The sequence below is a fragment of the Xiphias gladius genome, chromosome 15 (assembly GCF_016859285.1).
Source record: "Xiphias gladius isolate SHS-SW01 ecotype Sanya breed wild chromosome 15, ASM1685928v1, whole genome shotgun sequence".
Taxonomy (NCBI): Eukaryota; Metazoa; Chordata; class Actinopteri; order Istiophoriformes; family Xiphiidae; genus Xiphias; species Xiphias gladius.
The window spans coordinates 4,917,999-4,934,504 of NC_053414.1; the positions used below are offsets into that span (position 1 = coordinate 4,917,999).

At 43.3% G+C, this 16,506-nt stretch overlaps 1 protein-coding gene across 1 annotated transcript in view; it reads left to right on the forward strand.

Moving 5' to 3' along the window:
• The window catches only part of slit1b (slit homolog 1b (Drosophila)), a 67,416-nt gene that overhangs the window by 13,196 nt on the left and 37,714 nt on the right, over positions 1–16,506 (forward strand). The window contains exons 2-4 of the mRNA XM_040145984.1: positions 812–883; positions 2,181–2,252; positions 2,367–2,438. Coding sequence (XP_040001918.1) covers positions 812–883; positions 2,181–2,252; positions 2,367–2,438 — 216 coding nt within the window. The remainder of the gene's footprint in view (positions 1–811; positions 884–2,180; positions 2,253–2,366; positions 2,439–16,506) is intronic.

The window sequence follows — 16,506 nt, forward strand, 5'->3', positions numbered from 1 at the left end:
GCGTCCGATAAGTCATCAAAGCCAGCTACTCCACCATCAAATTGAAAAGGGTGATACCAGATTACCAGGTAGAGTGTCTGCCAGAATCCCACTCTTACGCCGAGGGCAACCTCTACTCAAAGTTTCGGCTCGAGCCTTTCTCGTGCTAAGACCTCGTAGCCGGCCGCTAGCACGTCTTCAAAAGTTAGGGGGTGACACTGCACACACACGGTGCAACACGCCCAACGGGTCACACTGTGCGGAAAGGGTCGAGGCACAGTAGGCGGGTTGTCCCAGTCTAGCAAAAAAAAAAAAAAATTGATAAAATAGCTGACTTTTTTTTTTTGGAAGAGCTTGAAATTCTGACAGAGGCGTATCCTGACGATTGGACATGCATGAAGATGCTGTCGTTGTGTGTTTCCCTTAAGAACTCGCAGCATCACTAAAGGGCCGACACGCAGCTACACTTAAAAGACGTGTGACTGAGTCTTGTGTTGTTTATGTATGAATGGCCAGTTGTTTTACTTGTCTACCACTTGTTTATGGTAGCGACTTCTGTTCTTAGCTAAATAATTTTAAACCGGTAATTTTCTCCAAATATTGACATGTCTGCCGTTGTATGTCTGTGTCCTCTGTATGTGTTGTACTTATATGACTGTATATGTGTTTATTGATATACATACGTGTCAAACATGTCAGTATCTATATATTCTTTTGATTCATGTTATCTCATTTCTCAGAGGCCGTTGGTCATCTGGATGTAGTGACGCCGGCTTCTGTCCCTACGACCTCTTACGTTCTCTGATCTGCTGTTGTCTTGTTTGTTTTTCAGTGACCTGAACGGAAACAACCTGACAACCATCACCAAGACGGACTTCTCCGGTCTCAAACACCTCAGAGTCCTGTGAGTCAGGGCCACATTTACTATTACAGCGGGCGTGCGTGTTTTTGTGTGTCTAGAACTCCGGTGTTGGTCCCATCCAGGGCGGCGTTCTCACCAGTGTTTGGAAAGTTCTATTTTAAATGCTGTTATCTAGAAAGGTTTCAGAGTAGCGCTAGATTTTTTTTTTTTTTTAATTCAATCATGACCCGTTTTCTTCTTTTCTTTTAAAAAATATAAAATCTATTCAGATACTTTTTGGAAAACAAAGGGCCGTAGCCTTCTCTCACAGCTGCCAGGCACATTGTTGACAGGGCAACAGCTTGTATTTATCCAGCAGAGATTCTTTCCCACATTTCTCCGGCAGGAATGTGGGAATCGTGGCTGCAGCGAAGCAGAGGGCACTGAATGATGGTTTAGCTCAGCGATGACACACGAACCGCCCCGAGGTGCTTGTTCGGTGTCGGTGTCAGTCAAATTTACAACAGGGAGGGGTTTATCTGTGACCTTTTGACCTGGAAACGCTGTGCCCTCTGGGAGAGGCGGGTGTTCTGTGCAAGCCCCAGGACCGGGACCGTGCTGAGTGTCGGTGATGGACGTGTGGTGTTAAAATGGATGACGTGCCAGGAGCTAATGACATCTCCGGAGGCCTGCTCAGAACAGATTAGCAGCCCGCTGGGAGCCCGAGGCTCGCTGCTGTCAGGAGGGGATTGATGTGGACGTGTTACACCAGTGGTTTATTATGTAGAAGTCTGTGGAGTGTATTTATCAAATATACAGATGTGACTGTGGGAGAGAGAGTGTGTCTTGAGGCTTTGTGTTTTCAAGGGGAAAGATGTTACTTTTGGTCTTCTGTTTTGGTTTGATTATTTTGTGTGCAAAGTGTCATAATTCATGCAATTTTCTTACAGTCATTCCACAAACCAATGCTCCTGCTTGTGTTTCGTTTTTTAATTTGCCAAACTGATCCCACCCACTTGCATGTATTGGTTTAATTTAGTAGTTGGACTATATCCTGATATTTCACCATAACCATGTTTTAATCATGTTTTTGAGGTGGTCTGATGGCGAAATATTTATTAAACAAGCTTTTTCTTCTAAGAAAATAAAACTGCAGAGCAACTAAAGAGCATTTTGTCTTTTACTGCACTTTTTTTTATCACTAGCAATCCGCATTATGAAACATGCAACTACGTGTGTCTTCAATCTGTTGACAAACTGCTTTGCTGTTTACGCGGCATAGAAATCTCTGAATCTGCAGTGAAACATTGTGAATTTTCTTCATGCTTGATGTGTGTGTGTGAATCATTTTGTATTGCAGTCATCTGATGGAGAACCGGGTCAGTAACGTTGAGAGGGGAGCTTTTGACGAGCTGAAGGAGCTGGAAAGACTGTGAGAGCACACTCATAGACACACGCCAATAGAATTAAGGCGATGCTTTCGCCGAGGTGACCGTAATATTTACCCTGCAAGCTTCTCATTCCGACATGTTTTTTGTCCATCCAGTCGTCTAAACAAGAACCGTCTCAGCCAACTTCCAGAGCTGCTGTTCCAGAAGAATGAGGCCCTGTCTCGACTGTGAGTACAAGCTCCGAAACCTCTGCATACTCTCTATCCTTTACCTCACACCCTCTGTTCTAAATCTAACGTCTATGCCCAGGACTCATTACTTTACTCCCTCGGTCCTGCGTCCTGCAGGACCACGACCGATCAGACCAAGTCTGACCGGGTCTGTCGCAGCCGGTGTTGATGACTGACACACAAAATCGTAGAGTGTGTGGTGTTTAGGGGTTCTGACTGTTTGCCCTCTGAACGGGTTGCTGCACGATGTTGTTATTGACATTAATTGAAATGTTAAGTTTCAACTTACAACTTAAACAAGGATAATAAACAATAATAATTTAAAAATAAAAAAATAGTGCCCCGTGTGGTGACGGAGAAAGTGACGCAACAGGGTTCATCCACAGCTGAGCTCAGGTTCACCTCGAGTTTACAGTCCTTGTTACACACACCTCTCCATGCACAGTTTCCCCCAAGTTTCGGAAACTTTTTTTTTTTTTCTTGCTTTTTCTGCGCAAACTGCGGCCCATATCTTAAGGTATAGGATTTAGGAGTTGTATCTTACACCCATCAGAGCCCAAACTGGGATTGCCCCCCCCCGATGATGCTCACCGCTCATCCGTGGCACTTTGTGTGCGAGCGATGCGGAGTGCACGTATGTGCTCAGTGTGATCGGATTGGAGGGGGGGTAATTTTATACAGGGAGGAGTGGTAGTCGGGGAGAAGCCAGCAGTCAGGGGAGGAGAAACAACATGCAGTTTCTCTATGGTATTGTTCCTTTCATGGAGTTTTTTTTTTTGCAGCTCTGACGAAATGAACCTTCTTTGTCGTATGAAGTTTGATTTCATGTACCCTGCAGCCCAAACCCGCCCAAAGTGAGTCTTTTCGGCGTCGTACCTCCAAACGCCTCACTCCCAAACTACTCCCAAACTCGGCACTCTGATAACGCAGTCCCGTAATCCCACACCGCTGTGCATGCCCCGCCATTATGCCATAATACATTTGCACCGCATATGAGGTAATAGTAAAATATTTAGAATCACTGAAAATTGTTTTAAGTTTTAAGTAATGAAGCATAACACATGCAGCGGAGTAACAAGGTTGTTTTCTGCTGCTTCAGGCCTTCCTACTTGCTGGGTTTTTTTTTTTTCTGATCACAAACTGACCCATTTTTCTCACCTAGAAAACTCTGCACGTAGTCTCCCTTCGGACGGCAGAGGCACCACACGTCACTTACAGAGTCCCACGGGAGCAGTAGGCGCAGCCGAGCTTTAATTTGACAACTCAGCCCCCACACAAAGAGTTTTTTTTTTGTGTTTAATAACCGAAAGCCTGGACACAGTCGGTTACTATGCGGCTAAATGTGTCACTGCTGTGAAATCTTTGTTATGAATGCGTGTTTGTAGTGCGGGATTGGGAAGGTATCTGCTAACTGCCTGGAGACGCCTGGAAACACACACACAAACACACTGCTGGGGAGAGAGAGAGAGAAAAGCAAACACAGCAGAGCTCTTTAATTAACTTTTCTCAATGATTGATCCATTTATGACAGTGATGTGTTGTTGTACCTGCCCGTGAGTGCTGGTGTGTGTGTGTGTGTGTGTGTGTGTGTGTGTGTGTGTGTGTGTGTGTGTGTGTGATGGTTTTAATGGTTGACACAGAAAATGTGCAGATACAAAGAGACACTCTAACTCCTCTGAGGACAGACGAAGGGGGAGCGAAGTGGATAACAGCCAGGAAAAATAACAGTAATTACAGGAGCTGAACAGGTGGACGTGTGTGTGTGTGTGTGTGTGTGTGTGTGTGTGTGTGTGTGTGTGTGTGTGTGTGTGTGTTTTTGTTTGTGCGTGTGTCAGAAAGACAGGGAGATAAAGAGAAAGTGTAAGTGTGATAAACAGTAATAGAAAGTGTGTGAAAGTTGTTGCTTGTGGATGTGTGTGTGTGTGTGTGAGTGTGCGCGTGTGTCCTGATTATTTGCTGTTTGCCTTTTTGGCAATTTCACACTCTGGCTCCCATCAGGGAATGCCGAAATGGACTTGGCATGTTAGATCAATCAGCACTACACACACACACACAGTCATGAAGTGACACACTCACAGTTCAGAGCCATTAGCACTTCCTCCAGCAGGAGTGATTTCTTTTCCTCCTGCTGTGTTGATGGACTCTATAAAGCCCAGTGTCCCTCTGAAACACACACACACAGACACACACACACACACACACACACACACACACACACACACACTCTTCCTCGCTAGTGTAATTGGTCTCTCCTAACACATGCGCGTACGCACACACAAATACGTTGGTGTGCCGCTTTTTGTCTGCGAGCATTTTTTGTCTTTGTCCAAAACACCCTCCCTCCTCTCCTTCTCTCCACATATCCATCTCTCCTCTTCCATCAGATTCTTAATGTTCTTCACTGATATTCGAAATTTGTATTTGTATATTTTTATATTAATATAAGAGGCTTAAACTGACTTTCACCCAGATTTTACAGTATGTCCTCACACATCTAAAATAAAGCTGGAACGATCAGTTGATCAATCAGTTAGTCGCTCAACAGAAAAATAATCAGAAACTATTTTGATAATCGATTAGTTGTATCAGTCATTTTTCAAGCAAAAATAAATAATATATAATAACATTGTCTGACTCCATGCTCTCTTATGAAAAAGAATTTTTTCTTTTCTTTGTCCTACATCATTGTAAGCTAAATATTTTTGGAGGGGCTTTTTTCGACAATGTATTTGATGTTTCATAGACTAAACGATTCATCAGTCACTCGAAAAAATAACCGTCAAAATCGCCCCTGCTCAGCACACACTGCTATTTTAATCATGCACACATGATATACACTAAACAGAACAGAACAAGTTCCACCATTCCCTGAATAAACCATGACAAAAAAAAAAGACCACGCATTTTTTTTTAAAAGTTCAAAACAAACACAGTGAAAACCGAAATAGTTAGGCCTGTTAACACCCAGTCTTAAAGTAGAACCTTCGGTTCTCCTTTTCCACTCCCACGTACTCGTTCTTTTCACGCTCTAGTCCAGGGTGAATTGGAAAAGGTGAGAGCTCTTTAACCAGCTACGTTGCCGTCAGCCAACAGAACGTACAGCATGCTTGTCACATTACACTCCCCAGCCGGAGAAGCCAAAACTGCCACGACCCACTGAATTCCTTTGCCTCTTCTTTCTCACTATCACAAAAATATTGTTCTGGGAATGAGGGAAAATAATGGACATGATAATTATCTTGTAGATCCATGTGATGTGACATTGACCCCGATTTAGCAAACCAAAAAAAACCCCCCAAAAAAAACGAAAACAAAACACAAACCTCAACTCAAAAAGAACCGAAGTCTGCGTGGACCCTCGAGGCAATTAGACGTGAATGGATCTGAGTCCAGAAACACACTCACGTGACTGATTAAAAAAAACAAAACAGACTGACTCTTTACTGGGATATTCAGCGCTTTCATCTCCCAGTTCACTCGAGCTTTGCAGGACTCTGTCTGAATACCACAGTTTCTCTCCTCTTTGATGGAAGTAGTCCAGTTCAGCATTAACCCAATCAATCACGGACTGGTCACATTATAAAGCCGCAGCACAGCAGAGCTTTTTTTCTTTTTTTTTTTCGTAGTGGGATCTGCGTTGAAGTGATAACATTAAGATCTGGATTTCACTAAACACTAGAGCCACCAACGGGTTCAAAAAGGAAAACATTAAAAACATTTTTAAACCTCATTTTATGCCTCGATGTTTTATGATCCCTGCGTTGCTTTTCATTTGGTTCTTCTTTATCCGTGCTGCTTTATCTGCTGCACCTTGTAACCTTCTTAAGAACATCGCTCTATATAAACAAAGTTTACTATTATATTATCTTGTTATTGTCATTTTTGAGTGGCGTAAAGGGACTAGGACTAGCATGTTAAACAAATCCACCTTGCACCTTGAAAGCCAATGCGCTCTAGTAGTGGGTACATTTTACCCGCTGGCGGTTCTAGGCAGACAGCCAGTGAACGACATAACGTTGTGTTGATATCATACATTCCAGTATCATACATACTGACGGTGCAGGTTGTCAATGTTAGGAGGCTTGCGGCGGTTGCTTTTTTTTTTTTTTTTTGTCGTCATCGTGATCACAGCTTTCTCCTCGTTCTTTGCTTGACTTCCCGCTACCTCGTCTCTTTCCCACATACACTCTCTGTACCTCTGTCTTGTTTTCGTAGACTCTCATTTCTCCCCCTCGCAGGTCTTTTGTTGGCTCTGTGTGGTTGTGTGAAGGGTTCGCTCCACACCCAGTAACAGTCCTTTGTGTGTTTCGACGATACCCAGAGGCTGCCTGAATCTGTGTGTGTGTGTGTGTGTGTGTGTGTGTGTTCATGTACCAGGGTGCCCCCTCCCAGCACCTCCCTTTAGCCCAGGGGGAACCTAAGAATTATGGGAGTGTAGCTAGATGTCTCACACGCACGGACGCACACACACACTCACCTTGACCTCGAGGTGAACTGTGCGGCATAGCAAGTATGCTATCGACTGTGGATTGATGGGATTTACTCAGTCAGACCAACACCTTGGCAGAGTGGTGGTGCTTTGTCTAAGTAAAAAGCAACGTGCAATGTCCTGGTCAAACATGTTGATGAGAAGTCTGAATAATAGACACGATCTTCTTGGGAACTGGTCAAAGGTACCATGCGGAGTTTCTGACCACCAGTAGCACTATGGGGCACTGCTTTTATGAGAGGGTTGGCATTTTGTTTGTACCTTTTTTCCATGCGACGGGACACGTGGGCGAAGTGTGCCGGAAAAATGCAGGAAAGAAGAAGAAGACTGACCGCCGGCAAGTACGGATGTACTGCGAACAAGGCAGGTTTCCAAATATTTAAAAATGGGCATGTGTCTTACGTGAAAGAAGACGCTCGTTAAGCTTCGTAGATATACACATAACGTGTTTGGTGACAAACACTGACAGTAAACAGAAAGTCTGTTTGTTCAGAAGAAAACCGCGCGGGTGGAACTTCAGTTGTTAATGTGTGCAGACGGTAAAAGTCAGTGGGTAACTGTGTAACCGATTGCCTCATCTTCTTAGACAGATGATTAGAGTTCGGAAAGATTTATTATTTTTTTATGGTGTTTTCACATTTTCCTCAACCTTCCTTTTTTAGGATCAGGAAATCACATCCGGTAGGATGGAAAGATCTTTGCATTAGTTGCATCAGTGTCAGTTACAGTGGATTCTGCTAGAGAATTCTTTGTTAAAAACAAAAAAATAATCAAGTTTTCATCGTCCTAATAAACTTTTACTTGTTACAGCACATATCATGCCTCTGTTGTCCATCCAAATGCTCAGTATGTTCTAAACATTCAATATGTCTTAGGACACAGCTTCTGTTTGTAGCTTGCACGGTTACATGCTTGTTACTTGTGTTGAATGAAAGTAAACCAAACATCAAACAAAACAAAAGGCTTATGTTGAAAGCGAAAAACAGAAGCCGCGTATTTGACCATATTTTGGTGGGTAAGTGAAATTAAAGTTACAACCGTGGAGAATTCAGGTTACAAAATCTTTTTAAAAAAGTTAGAGAATCGAGTCTGAGTGAAGTGAGAGCAGGCCAGAGCAAAGAGATCCCAAGTGCGCACAAGACAGAAATGCAGCGGGAAATTAAGGGTGTGTGCACGATTTAATGTGTGTGTTTTGGTGCGTGTCATAGCGGTTAACTCTCCCCTCAGACACTTGAGAGTCTCTCTCATTAGGCAGAATGGCAGAGCTGTCCTCATTAACACAATTGATTGGCATCTGAGCGCGGCTAATTAACGGTGCGAGGCTAACAGAGGCAGTGACAGCAGCTGCCGGGCTGCGGCTGTGTAGAGGCTAACCGGAGTGTGACCTCGCCATTTACCCGACTAATTTGCTGAGAGAGAGAGGAAGAGCGACATGTCTGTATGTGTGTCTGTGACTGTTTGTGATAATTGCTTGTATTAGCATTTGTACTATATAATTGTCTCTCCGTGTGTGTGTGTGTGTGTGTGTGTGTGTGTGTGTGTGTGTGTGTGTGTGTGTGTGTGTGTGTGTGTCACACAGATTGGCATCTATACAGCAATGGTGTGTGTGTTTTTGTGTGTGATTGGTTGATTGGTTGTCTATAGGTGTTCCTGCAGTATAAAATAGAATGAGAGGCAGAGAAAGTGTGTGTCTGCATGTGCATTAATTAATTTCATATGCGTGTGTGATCATTTTTGTATGGATGCAGTTTTTGTGTCGGCTGTCCCGGAGTTTGTGAGATAATTGGATGCATGTGGATCTTTACCTTGTGCGTCAGTGTGCCGGCGTTTTCTTATAAGTGTTTGTGTGGTTGTCCCTGAAGAAGACCTGTCATGAGTGAAGTTGTACTTGTGATAAATACTTTAAATTCTGAAGAACGGGGACCCTTGAATGTTTAAATGAGCTCATTTAATTGAAAAACAGCCACCACAGATACTGCTCTAATGTTAAATTGAGTCTGTAAACTCCCTTGGTCTTGGTGCACAGTGCACTTATATCCATCCAGAGGGGCTACGGGGGGGGGCTGCTGTACAGACACTGGCGACAGATCACATTAAAGGACTAGTCTATTGATATGTTTGTTAGTGTCAACAAATCCCACGGAGAGACCAAAACCAGCAGTCAAGTAGTGCCATTGTATCTAAACCCTGATACATCTTATTCCTCGGTGCCATCGATCGCCTTTGTTTTCCAAAAACTATAACATATCTATGAGCCCCACCGCTGCACTGGGTATCATGTTCCTTCAGTACCCTACATGTGGTTGCCATGGTTTACTTTGACCCCGCTGCACATACACTATCCTGCTGCTCCAAACACTCAGTAGAAAACCAAAACTGGTTCGTGAGCCCACGTTTAAAGAACCATGTAAGAACCAGTAACCAGTAAGAACCATGGGGCTACGTTTGCTGACATTAACAAAAATAAAGATTATCTCCAGCCTTGTTCTTTGACCGAACAACAGCCAGGTCTTATTTTTGCCCTTTTGTCACGTCACTTGTGGAATTTATGTTAATTAGCTGCAGCTCAAGTACTGTAATCTGTTCAGTGTTGGCTGCAACGGGGACTTTTTCACGGTTCGTAAATCATTATCAGGAGCCGGAACTCAGAGTTACTTTCAGATACTGGCGCGCCAGTATGATTTTTCATGCTCACACGCTTTCACTTGCATTTACCGCTCGCCCAGAAACGGTAGAAGGGAACATCTCTGCACTGCTGCCAGGCTGTTAAGTGAGTCTGGGTTACAGAAGCCTTTGCCCGCACCTTTGTTTTGCAGCATATTTCAACAAAAAATATTAGCTATAATGGTAGCTCCAATGCGTGTCTAAAACAAATTTTGAAATTAGCACATTTACCTCTAATGAACTACTTTATACTGTGGTATTATTACTTTTACTGCAGTCCTTATAGTGTTGCCCCTGTTAAACTAAAAGAAAACACTCTTGTACAAGGGGCTTTGGATGAAAAGTGTCCACCCGGCAGCAGCTATGCTTGTGTTCAGTCCATTTGCACGTGCATGCATTTTTATATTTACATTATCTGCAGGACTCAGATCTGTAATTGCAGCAGACAGAGGAGCAGAATTTTTTCCCAGAATTTGAGTTTTCTTTAAAGCCGGGACTGCGGGGCGCTCCCTGCTGTGTGTGGTAACAGCTTCACACCAGACAACAGGGTCTGTGGCGAGGGCAGACACCATCACTCCCCTTACAAAAACCTGCTCGGCTGTTATTCTTCAGCCCAGAGTGTGTTTCTGTGTGTGTGTGTGTGTGTGTGTGTGTTTGTGGGAGGTCAGACCAGGAACGCTGATTTCCCCTGTCATGTCCGTCCAAAGTAAAGCTGACGTGCTGAGACCAGTGGAAAAGCATGATGGGAAGAAACGCGCACGACTGTTCAAACAGCCAATCAGTAACCTTAGATTGGCGCTAAGACAAACACTAGTGAGAGACAGTGGACAATCACATCCAACTCTCACATCCCTGTTTCGTCTGTTTCATTTTCATTCTCTCTATCCCTTGGGTTTTTGTCGTTCTTCCCCTCCTCCTCATCCTTTTCTTTCTCCTCCTCCTCAACCTCGCCACCTTTCCTTCATCTGCCTTTGGGGTTTTTCAATTAAGCCGTGTGCTCCCCTGTGGATGGAGAGGGGAAGGGAAGCAAAGGAGCGAGTGATGAAGGAAAGAAGCAAGTACACAAGAGGAGAGGTTAAAAAAAAGATTGGAGCGAAGATGGAAAGCAAGCGGTGTGAAGCTCAAAAGCAGAGGGATTGGGGAGAGGTGAAAGAAGAGGAGGAAGGAAAGCAAAGAGAGTGAAGAACGAGTGTCATGAAGGAAAAAGCAATGGGAAGTAAGGATGGAGGATGGAGGACCCTACAGGTCAGAACCTAGTATGTGGTTGGATCGCGCTTTATCTGTTTGCTTCTCTCCTACTCTCTTTGCTCACATATACAGTATTTTAATACAGCTGAATTTGAATACAGCTGAATTCTCAATAAAGCTGTTCTCATGTTTTTATGTTTCTGTTTTCAGACAGGGGAACAAGCATGGAATAGTGACTGAAGCGTGGCCCATTAAGACGACATGTTAACAGTCACTTCCAAGCCATTTCCAAGCTGCTGCTCTGCACTGCTAAAATCCTGATTTTTATAACTGTGAGGTCGTCTGACAAAATCACCACACGCATAAGTTAAAGACAACAGCTGTCCTGTGATTTCAGCCTTATTTACCTGTAAAATGATCACTCAGAGAGAAAGTTAGAAGCTCTTTCACATCTATGACAGCTGCGGTTCAATTGAATGAGACGCATAGAGAGGTGTGCCTGTGGAGGCAAAGCCCGACCTCACGGTCACGGGACAATACCGACGGCTCTCTTCTATGGAAAGTAGCATAAGGTTTGTCAAAAAAAAAAAAAAAACACCCTAGATGTGTCGCTGGGAGCTTTTGTGTAGAAAAGTCACAAAAGGGGCCTGAAAAGTCGTTAAATCTAGCGACAAATGCACTAAGTTGGCAACAATGCCAACGCAATAGAAACTGTTTGTGCCAATTACTTTTGAGGGAGCAGTGACCAATGGGGAAACTCCAACACTCGGCCAGCCAACCAATGGTGTAATGTCAGAACTCAGTCACGCGGGATTCCCTGACCAATGGTGTAACTTTTTCACTCGCTCGTTCACACGTTCAGCCAGTCCACAACATTCGCGTTTATAGGGCTGGCCCCGCTGTTGCAGTCCAGCCATAAACAATGTGATATCAGACCCACATAAACACTGTAATCACTAGTGGCTAAAGTTACTTTTCAGAGCGATAGTGTGTTACGTGCCTCAAAAAGAAACTATTTCATTTGCTAATTGAAGGCCTTGGACACCTGTTTTTCCTGCTTTGTGTATAGACCATTATGTTTAAAACTGAAACTGTCTAAGACCGCCATCGCTTGTAATGGTTTGAGAACTTGATTGATTTTTCTTCCAACAAAAGACCCAAAAGAGGTGCACTCTGTAGGAATGACGTTTACGTGCAGAGTTTTGCGGGTGATGGAAAGTTTGGACTTGGTGTGGAAGTGTCTTTATTGAACATAACCACACTAAATAAACAGAGAGCTTTCTCGCCACCGCACAGAAGTAAACTAGTTTGTTTATTTGTGTAAAGTTAGATGTTTATTTAACTTGTCAGCCATAGTCCGTGTTGGGACTGGTTTTCAGGTGTAGATCATTTTCTTCAGGGCGTAAAGTGTAAATATAAACAAGTATTGCAAGTTCAAGGTGGAAAACAGACGAGTGAATGTATCAAAAAAATGTGAAAAAGAATTATAATATGATGTTACTCGTTACCAGAAAAACAGAATAAATTAGTCGTGAGTGCTTAACAATATTACAGTGACGTGATTGAAATCACTTTTCTTCGACGCACGCCTGAACTTCTATTGACAGGTATGGAAAAAGGAAACAGGAGCAGGAGAGAGTGAGCGGGCAAGAGAGGTAGAGAAGACACTTACGGTAATTACATCCTGAGCTGTCTGACTTTGGCCTGTTGCCGTGGTTGCAGCCTCCTTCGTGCCATCGGGTCACGAACCCTCCCATAGTTCAGTGGGCGTGCATGTCGTTTTTGTCACGCATATGCTAAGCCTTGTGCGTGTGTTGTAGCGTGTTGTAGCGTGTTTGTGGTGTGATGAGCCCGGATTGTGTTGAATTAAGGGGCAGCCGCTGGATGTTGTGTGAGGCTAATGTATCTGGTGTGTGTGTGTGTGTGTGTGTGTGTGTGTGTGTGTGTGTGTGTGTGTGTGTGTGTGTGTGTGTGTGTGTGTGTGTGTGTGTGTGTGTGTGCGTGTGTGTGTGTGTGCGTGCGTGTGCGTGTGCGCGTGTTCATGCCGAGTGTGTGTTTTTTGGTCCCCTCATGCTGTGTTTTGTCTGCGTGAGCTCTCTGCCAGCAGCTCTGTGGTCGACACAAAGACAGAATGGAAATTAGAAAAGTGAATGTTTGTGGGCTTCAGAAGTAAAACAGGAAGATTTTATCGCTGTTTTTCTCTGCATTGGCTGGTCTTCAACCTTTTAAACTGTCTTCCTTAAATTCACACTTGAGTAGCTTCCAGGTTAGAAAATCATTTTCCACATGATATCTGTATTTGCTTGATCTACTGTGTCATTGAAGCTTCAAAAAGTGAAATTTTCAGATCCAAAAAACATGTTTTTAGAGCTGCAGCATTCCATCAAAATACAAAATGTTTCAGAGGTTTTGTTTTTTGTTTTTTACACTCTCCTGAAAATTGAACTTGACATATTTGGTACCTTTTGGAAACCTTGTGGCCTCCTTTATAATTTTAAATGAGCGTCTGTGGGTTTGAACAAATCTTGGGCACACAAAAAAGAGTTTGTAATGATTTGTAATGATCACAATTTCATCTGATAAACAAAAAGATTGCAAATGAGTGTGCCTCTGCTTTGCTACAAAAACATAAAATTAGTTTAATTGTGTTTAACTGAGAACATGCTGTATTCTGCTAATACCGAACGGTACAGAGCAGGAAAACGGATATTTTGAGGGAATACCCCACCAAAACCCCCTTTTGTGCATCAAATGCTCACCCCTGTTGTCTTGAAAGATGTCTCTTAAAAGTGTATAGTCTGTAGAAACTTCCCAAACCACTCCTGCAGCATAGTCCAGTTCTCTGCAGTTGATATTTATGGGAGCTTGTTCCAAACAGCCCGAGAGTCCAACTCCAACTTCCCATTGGAAATTAGGGATCTGGCTGCGGGGATTTTTTCCTTTTCTGGCGCACGCCCGTTGGTGAGGTCCGACACTGGTGTTGGTTGATGAGGCCTGGCTCACAGTCGGCGTTGCGGTTCATTTCCAAGGTGTCGGATAGGGTTGAGGTCAGGCTCTCTGGCCAGTCAAGTTTTTCAACACCAAGCAGGAGGGGGAAAAAAAAAATCTTTATAGACTTGGTTTTGTGCCATGGGGTTGGGGATTTGTAAAGGTTGAAACAGGGAAAGGGACCGACACCAACTGTTGACACCAAGTTAGAAGTACGCCATCGTCTTTATCTTTGAAATCTGTCGCATTAAGATTCCGCGTCATTGAAACTAATGGGCCAAATGGGAACAGGGATTGTCGGATACTTTTGGCCACAAGTCTAGCTAAGTACTTCCTCTGCGAAGCATTTCACCTCCTCATAGCTCTGAGGCTCCACCAGGCTTAGTGTGAGTGACAGCTTATTGGCAAAGTATTGATTGTTTGGGAAACACTGAACTTACGGATCCACAGCGGAGACGTTTATTACGCTGAAGAAGTGGTTCGAGACGTTTCTGAGCTTTTGATACGGAACGATACATTTTTTTAAAGAGTAGTTATTTAATATAAAATATCCTCAAGTGACAATGAAGGTGATACATTTGGCTTTTTGACACATGTAAATACTAGATTTTAGTTTGCACTCAAAACATGCAATAAATGGTTTATTACACCTTATAAAGTAGTTGTATGTAGATATAATTTTGTAAATGCATTAAATAACTAATATAACTCCATCTGTGGACAAGCACAAGTGGATGCTGGTGTACAAATAATGAAAACAATGCAGTGAAACACAGCTGTAATAATGTGATACTTCATGGAAGTTCTAATTGTTGGCAAATATTGCACATTAATAAACACTTAAACACGTCCTTTTATCTGCTTACAACTACATTAGTGTGTTCTAAACCATTTATTAATGTGTGTTTACTGCTTATAAATGCTAACCAGGGGGATATAACGTAAAATGTTATCAGCTTTTTTTTCCTTCTTCTCTAATTTTCCTTTTTTCCCTTCGTCTCTCTTCATCTCTCTCTCCGGTTCCCTCTGGATCTTTATCCCGGTGAAGAGGGCGTGTACACCTGTGTGTGTGTGTGTGTGTGTGTGTGTGTGTGTGTGTGTGTGTGTGTGTGTGTGTGTGTGTGTGTGGGTGGATTTACCTGTTCAGAATGAGTAAGAGATGTGCTTGCAGATGTGAGTGTGCGTGATTTTGGGGATCAAGTCTGATCAGCTTCCTCTTGACTGATATAATTAGACATTCCAGTTAATTCCTCAATATTATATTGTGTGTGTGTGTGTGTGTTTGAAGGGAGATTCCCAGTGTGTGCGAACGTGTGTCACGGGCAGGTCTTTTTAGGGTCATCCTCTCTAAGTGTGGTTTCCCACTCAACCGTGTTTGTCTGCATTGTGATGCTGCAGCAGCTCAGTTTTCTGTTCTTTCTGTGCTCCACATCTGGTTTTAACTTTATTTTTTCTCCTCACTCTGTCGGGTCTCGATGTATTTTGTCTTTGCTCTTCCTTCTCTTTTGCGAAGACTGTTTTCCTTTTCTCTCTTATCATCTTTCTTTCCTCCTCCTGCCTGTTTCTCGGTATCTTTCAGTTCTGTAGATGATAACTTATTTAAGGTGTTTATACTGTGTGTGTTCGTCTGTATCAGGCTGAGGAGGGGACCAGACTATGACAATAAAATATTAACTGTGCTGTTGCTCTGACTCTGTCTGCTAACCTGGCTGGACGGGGGTCAAACAAGACAGTTTGTGTGTTTGTGTTTGCGTGCGTCCGTGTGTGTGTGTGTGTGTGTGTGTGTGTGTGTGCGTGTGTGTGTGTGTGTGTGTGTGTGTGTGTGTGTGTGTGAGTGAGGGAGTTAGTCAGTGGTTGTGCGTCGGTAGGAAAGTGGTAACCCATTAGCCTCGGTAGGGCGTTCTGGGTGGTGCGTTATCTTTCAGCTACATCAGCTGATACTGTTTCCTGCCGATTGGGAATTGCCCGCTCTGGTCTTTTTTTTTTTTTTGCCTCCAGAACACGCAAGGTTAATCCTGTACTGCACTGTAATTAATCCCATGAAAACAGAACAAAAACCTCCACAGAAACTTCATTGTCATCATGTCTCTCCGACTCTAACTGCAGCACTCGCAGCAGAATGATTACGGGCCGTGTTAACAGTTGTCTAATGAACTGTGAGACAGATTTTGCTTTCCTGTAGATATTCCTCTCGTTCATTCTGGCCGTCAGTAGACCCCCGCCTAATGAGCCTCCAAAGCAAATGATGGGGGATAATATCTACAGTCCTCATTCCATGCAAACTGCATTAAAAAAGTTTATCTGAAGCTAATATTAGGCTTAAATAGCCGGAATCAAACACATCAAGTGGGTATTTTTCCTAAGTTACCGTCCTTTTACTAAAAGAATCCCTTCTTTGTGTTTCCGTGACAGCGGACTGCGTTTCCCTGTTGGACTGCGGCGGAAGGATAGAATCACAACAAGGGAATCTTTTTGATAAAAAGGCAGTAACTTTGGCAGATATCCACTTGACCTGGCCAACGCAGTCTCATGGTTTTTCAAATCGGGCTCGGATAAACTTTTTAAATGTAATTTTGTATGAAATGGAGGCTGTAGAGTTTGTCCCCCGTCACTTACACTGGAAGTGAACTGGGAAGGGATCTTTTAATGGCCGGTATGAAGATTGGGAGCAATTACAGCAAGTAAAACCTTCGATGTTCATATGGGCACCTGAGTCTAAGTCAGTCTTGAAAAATT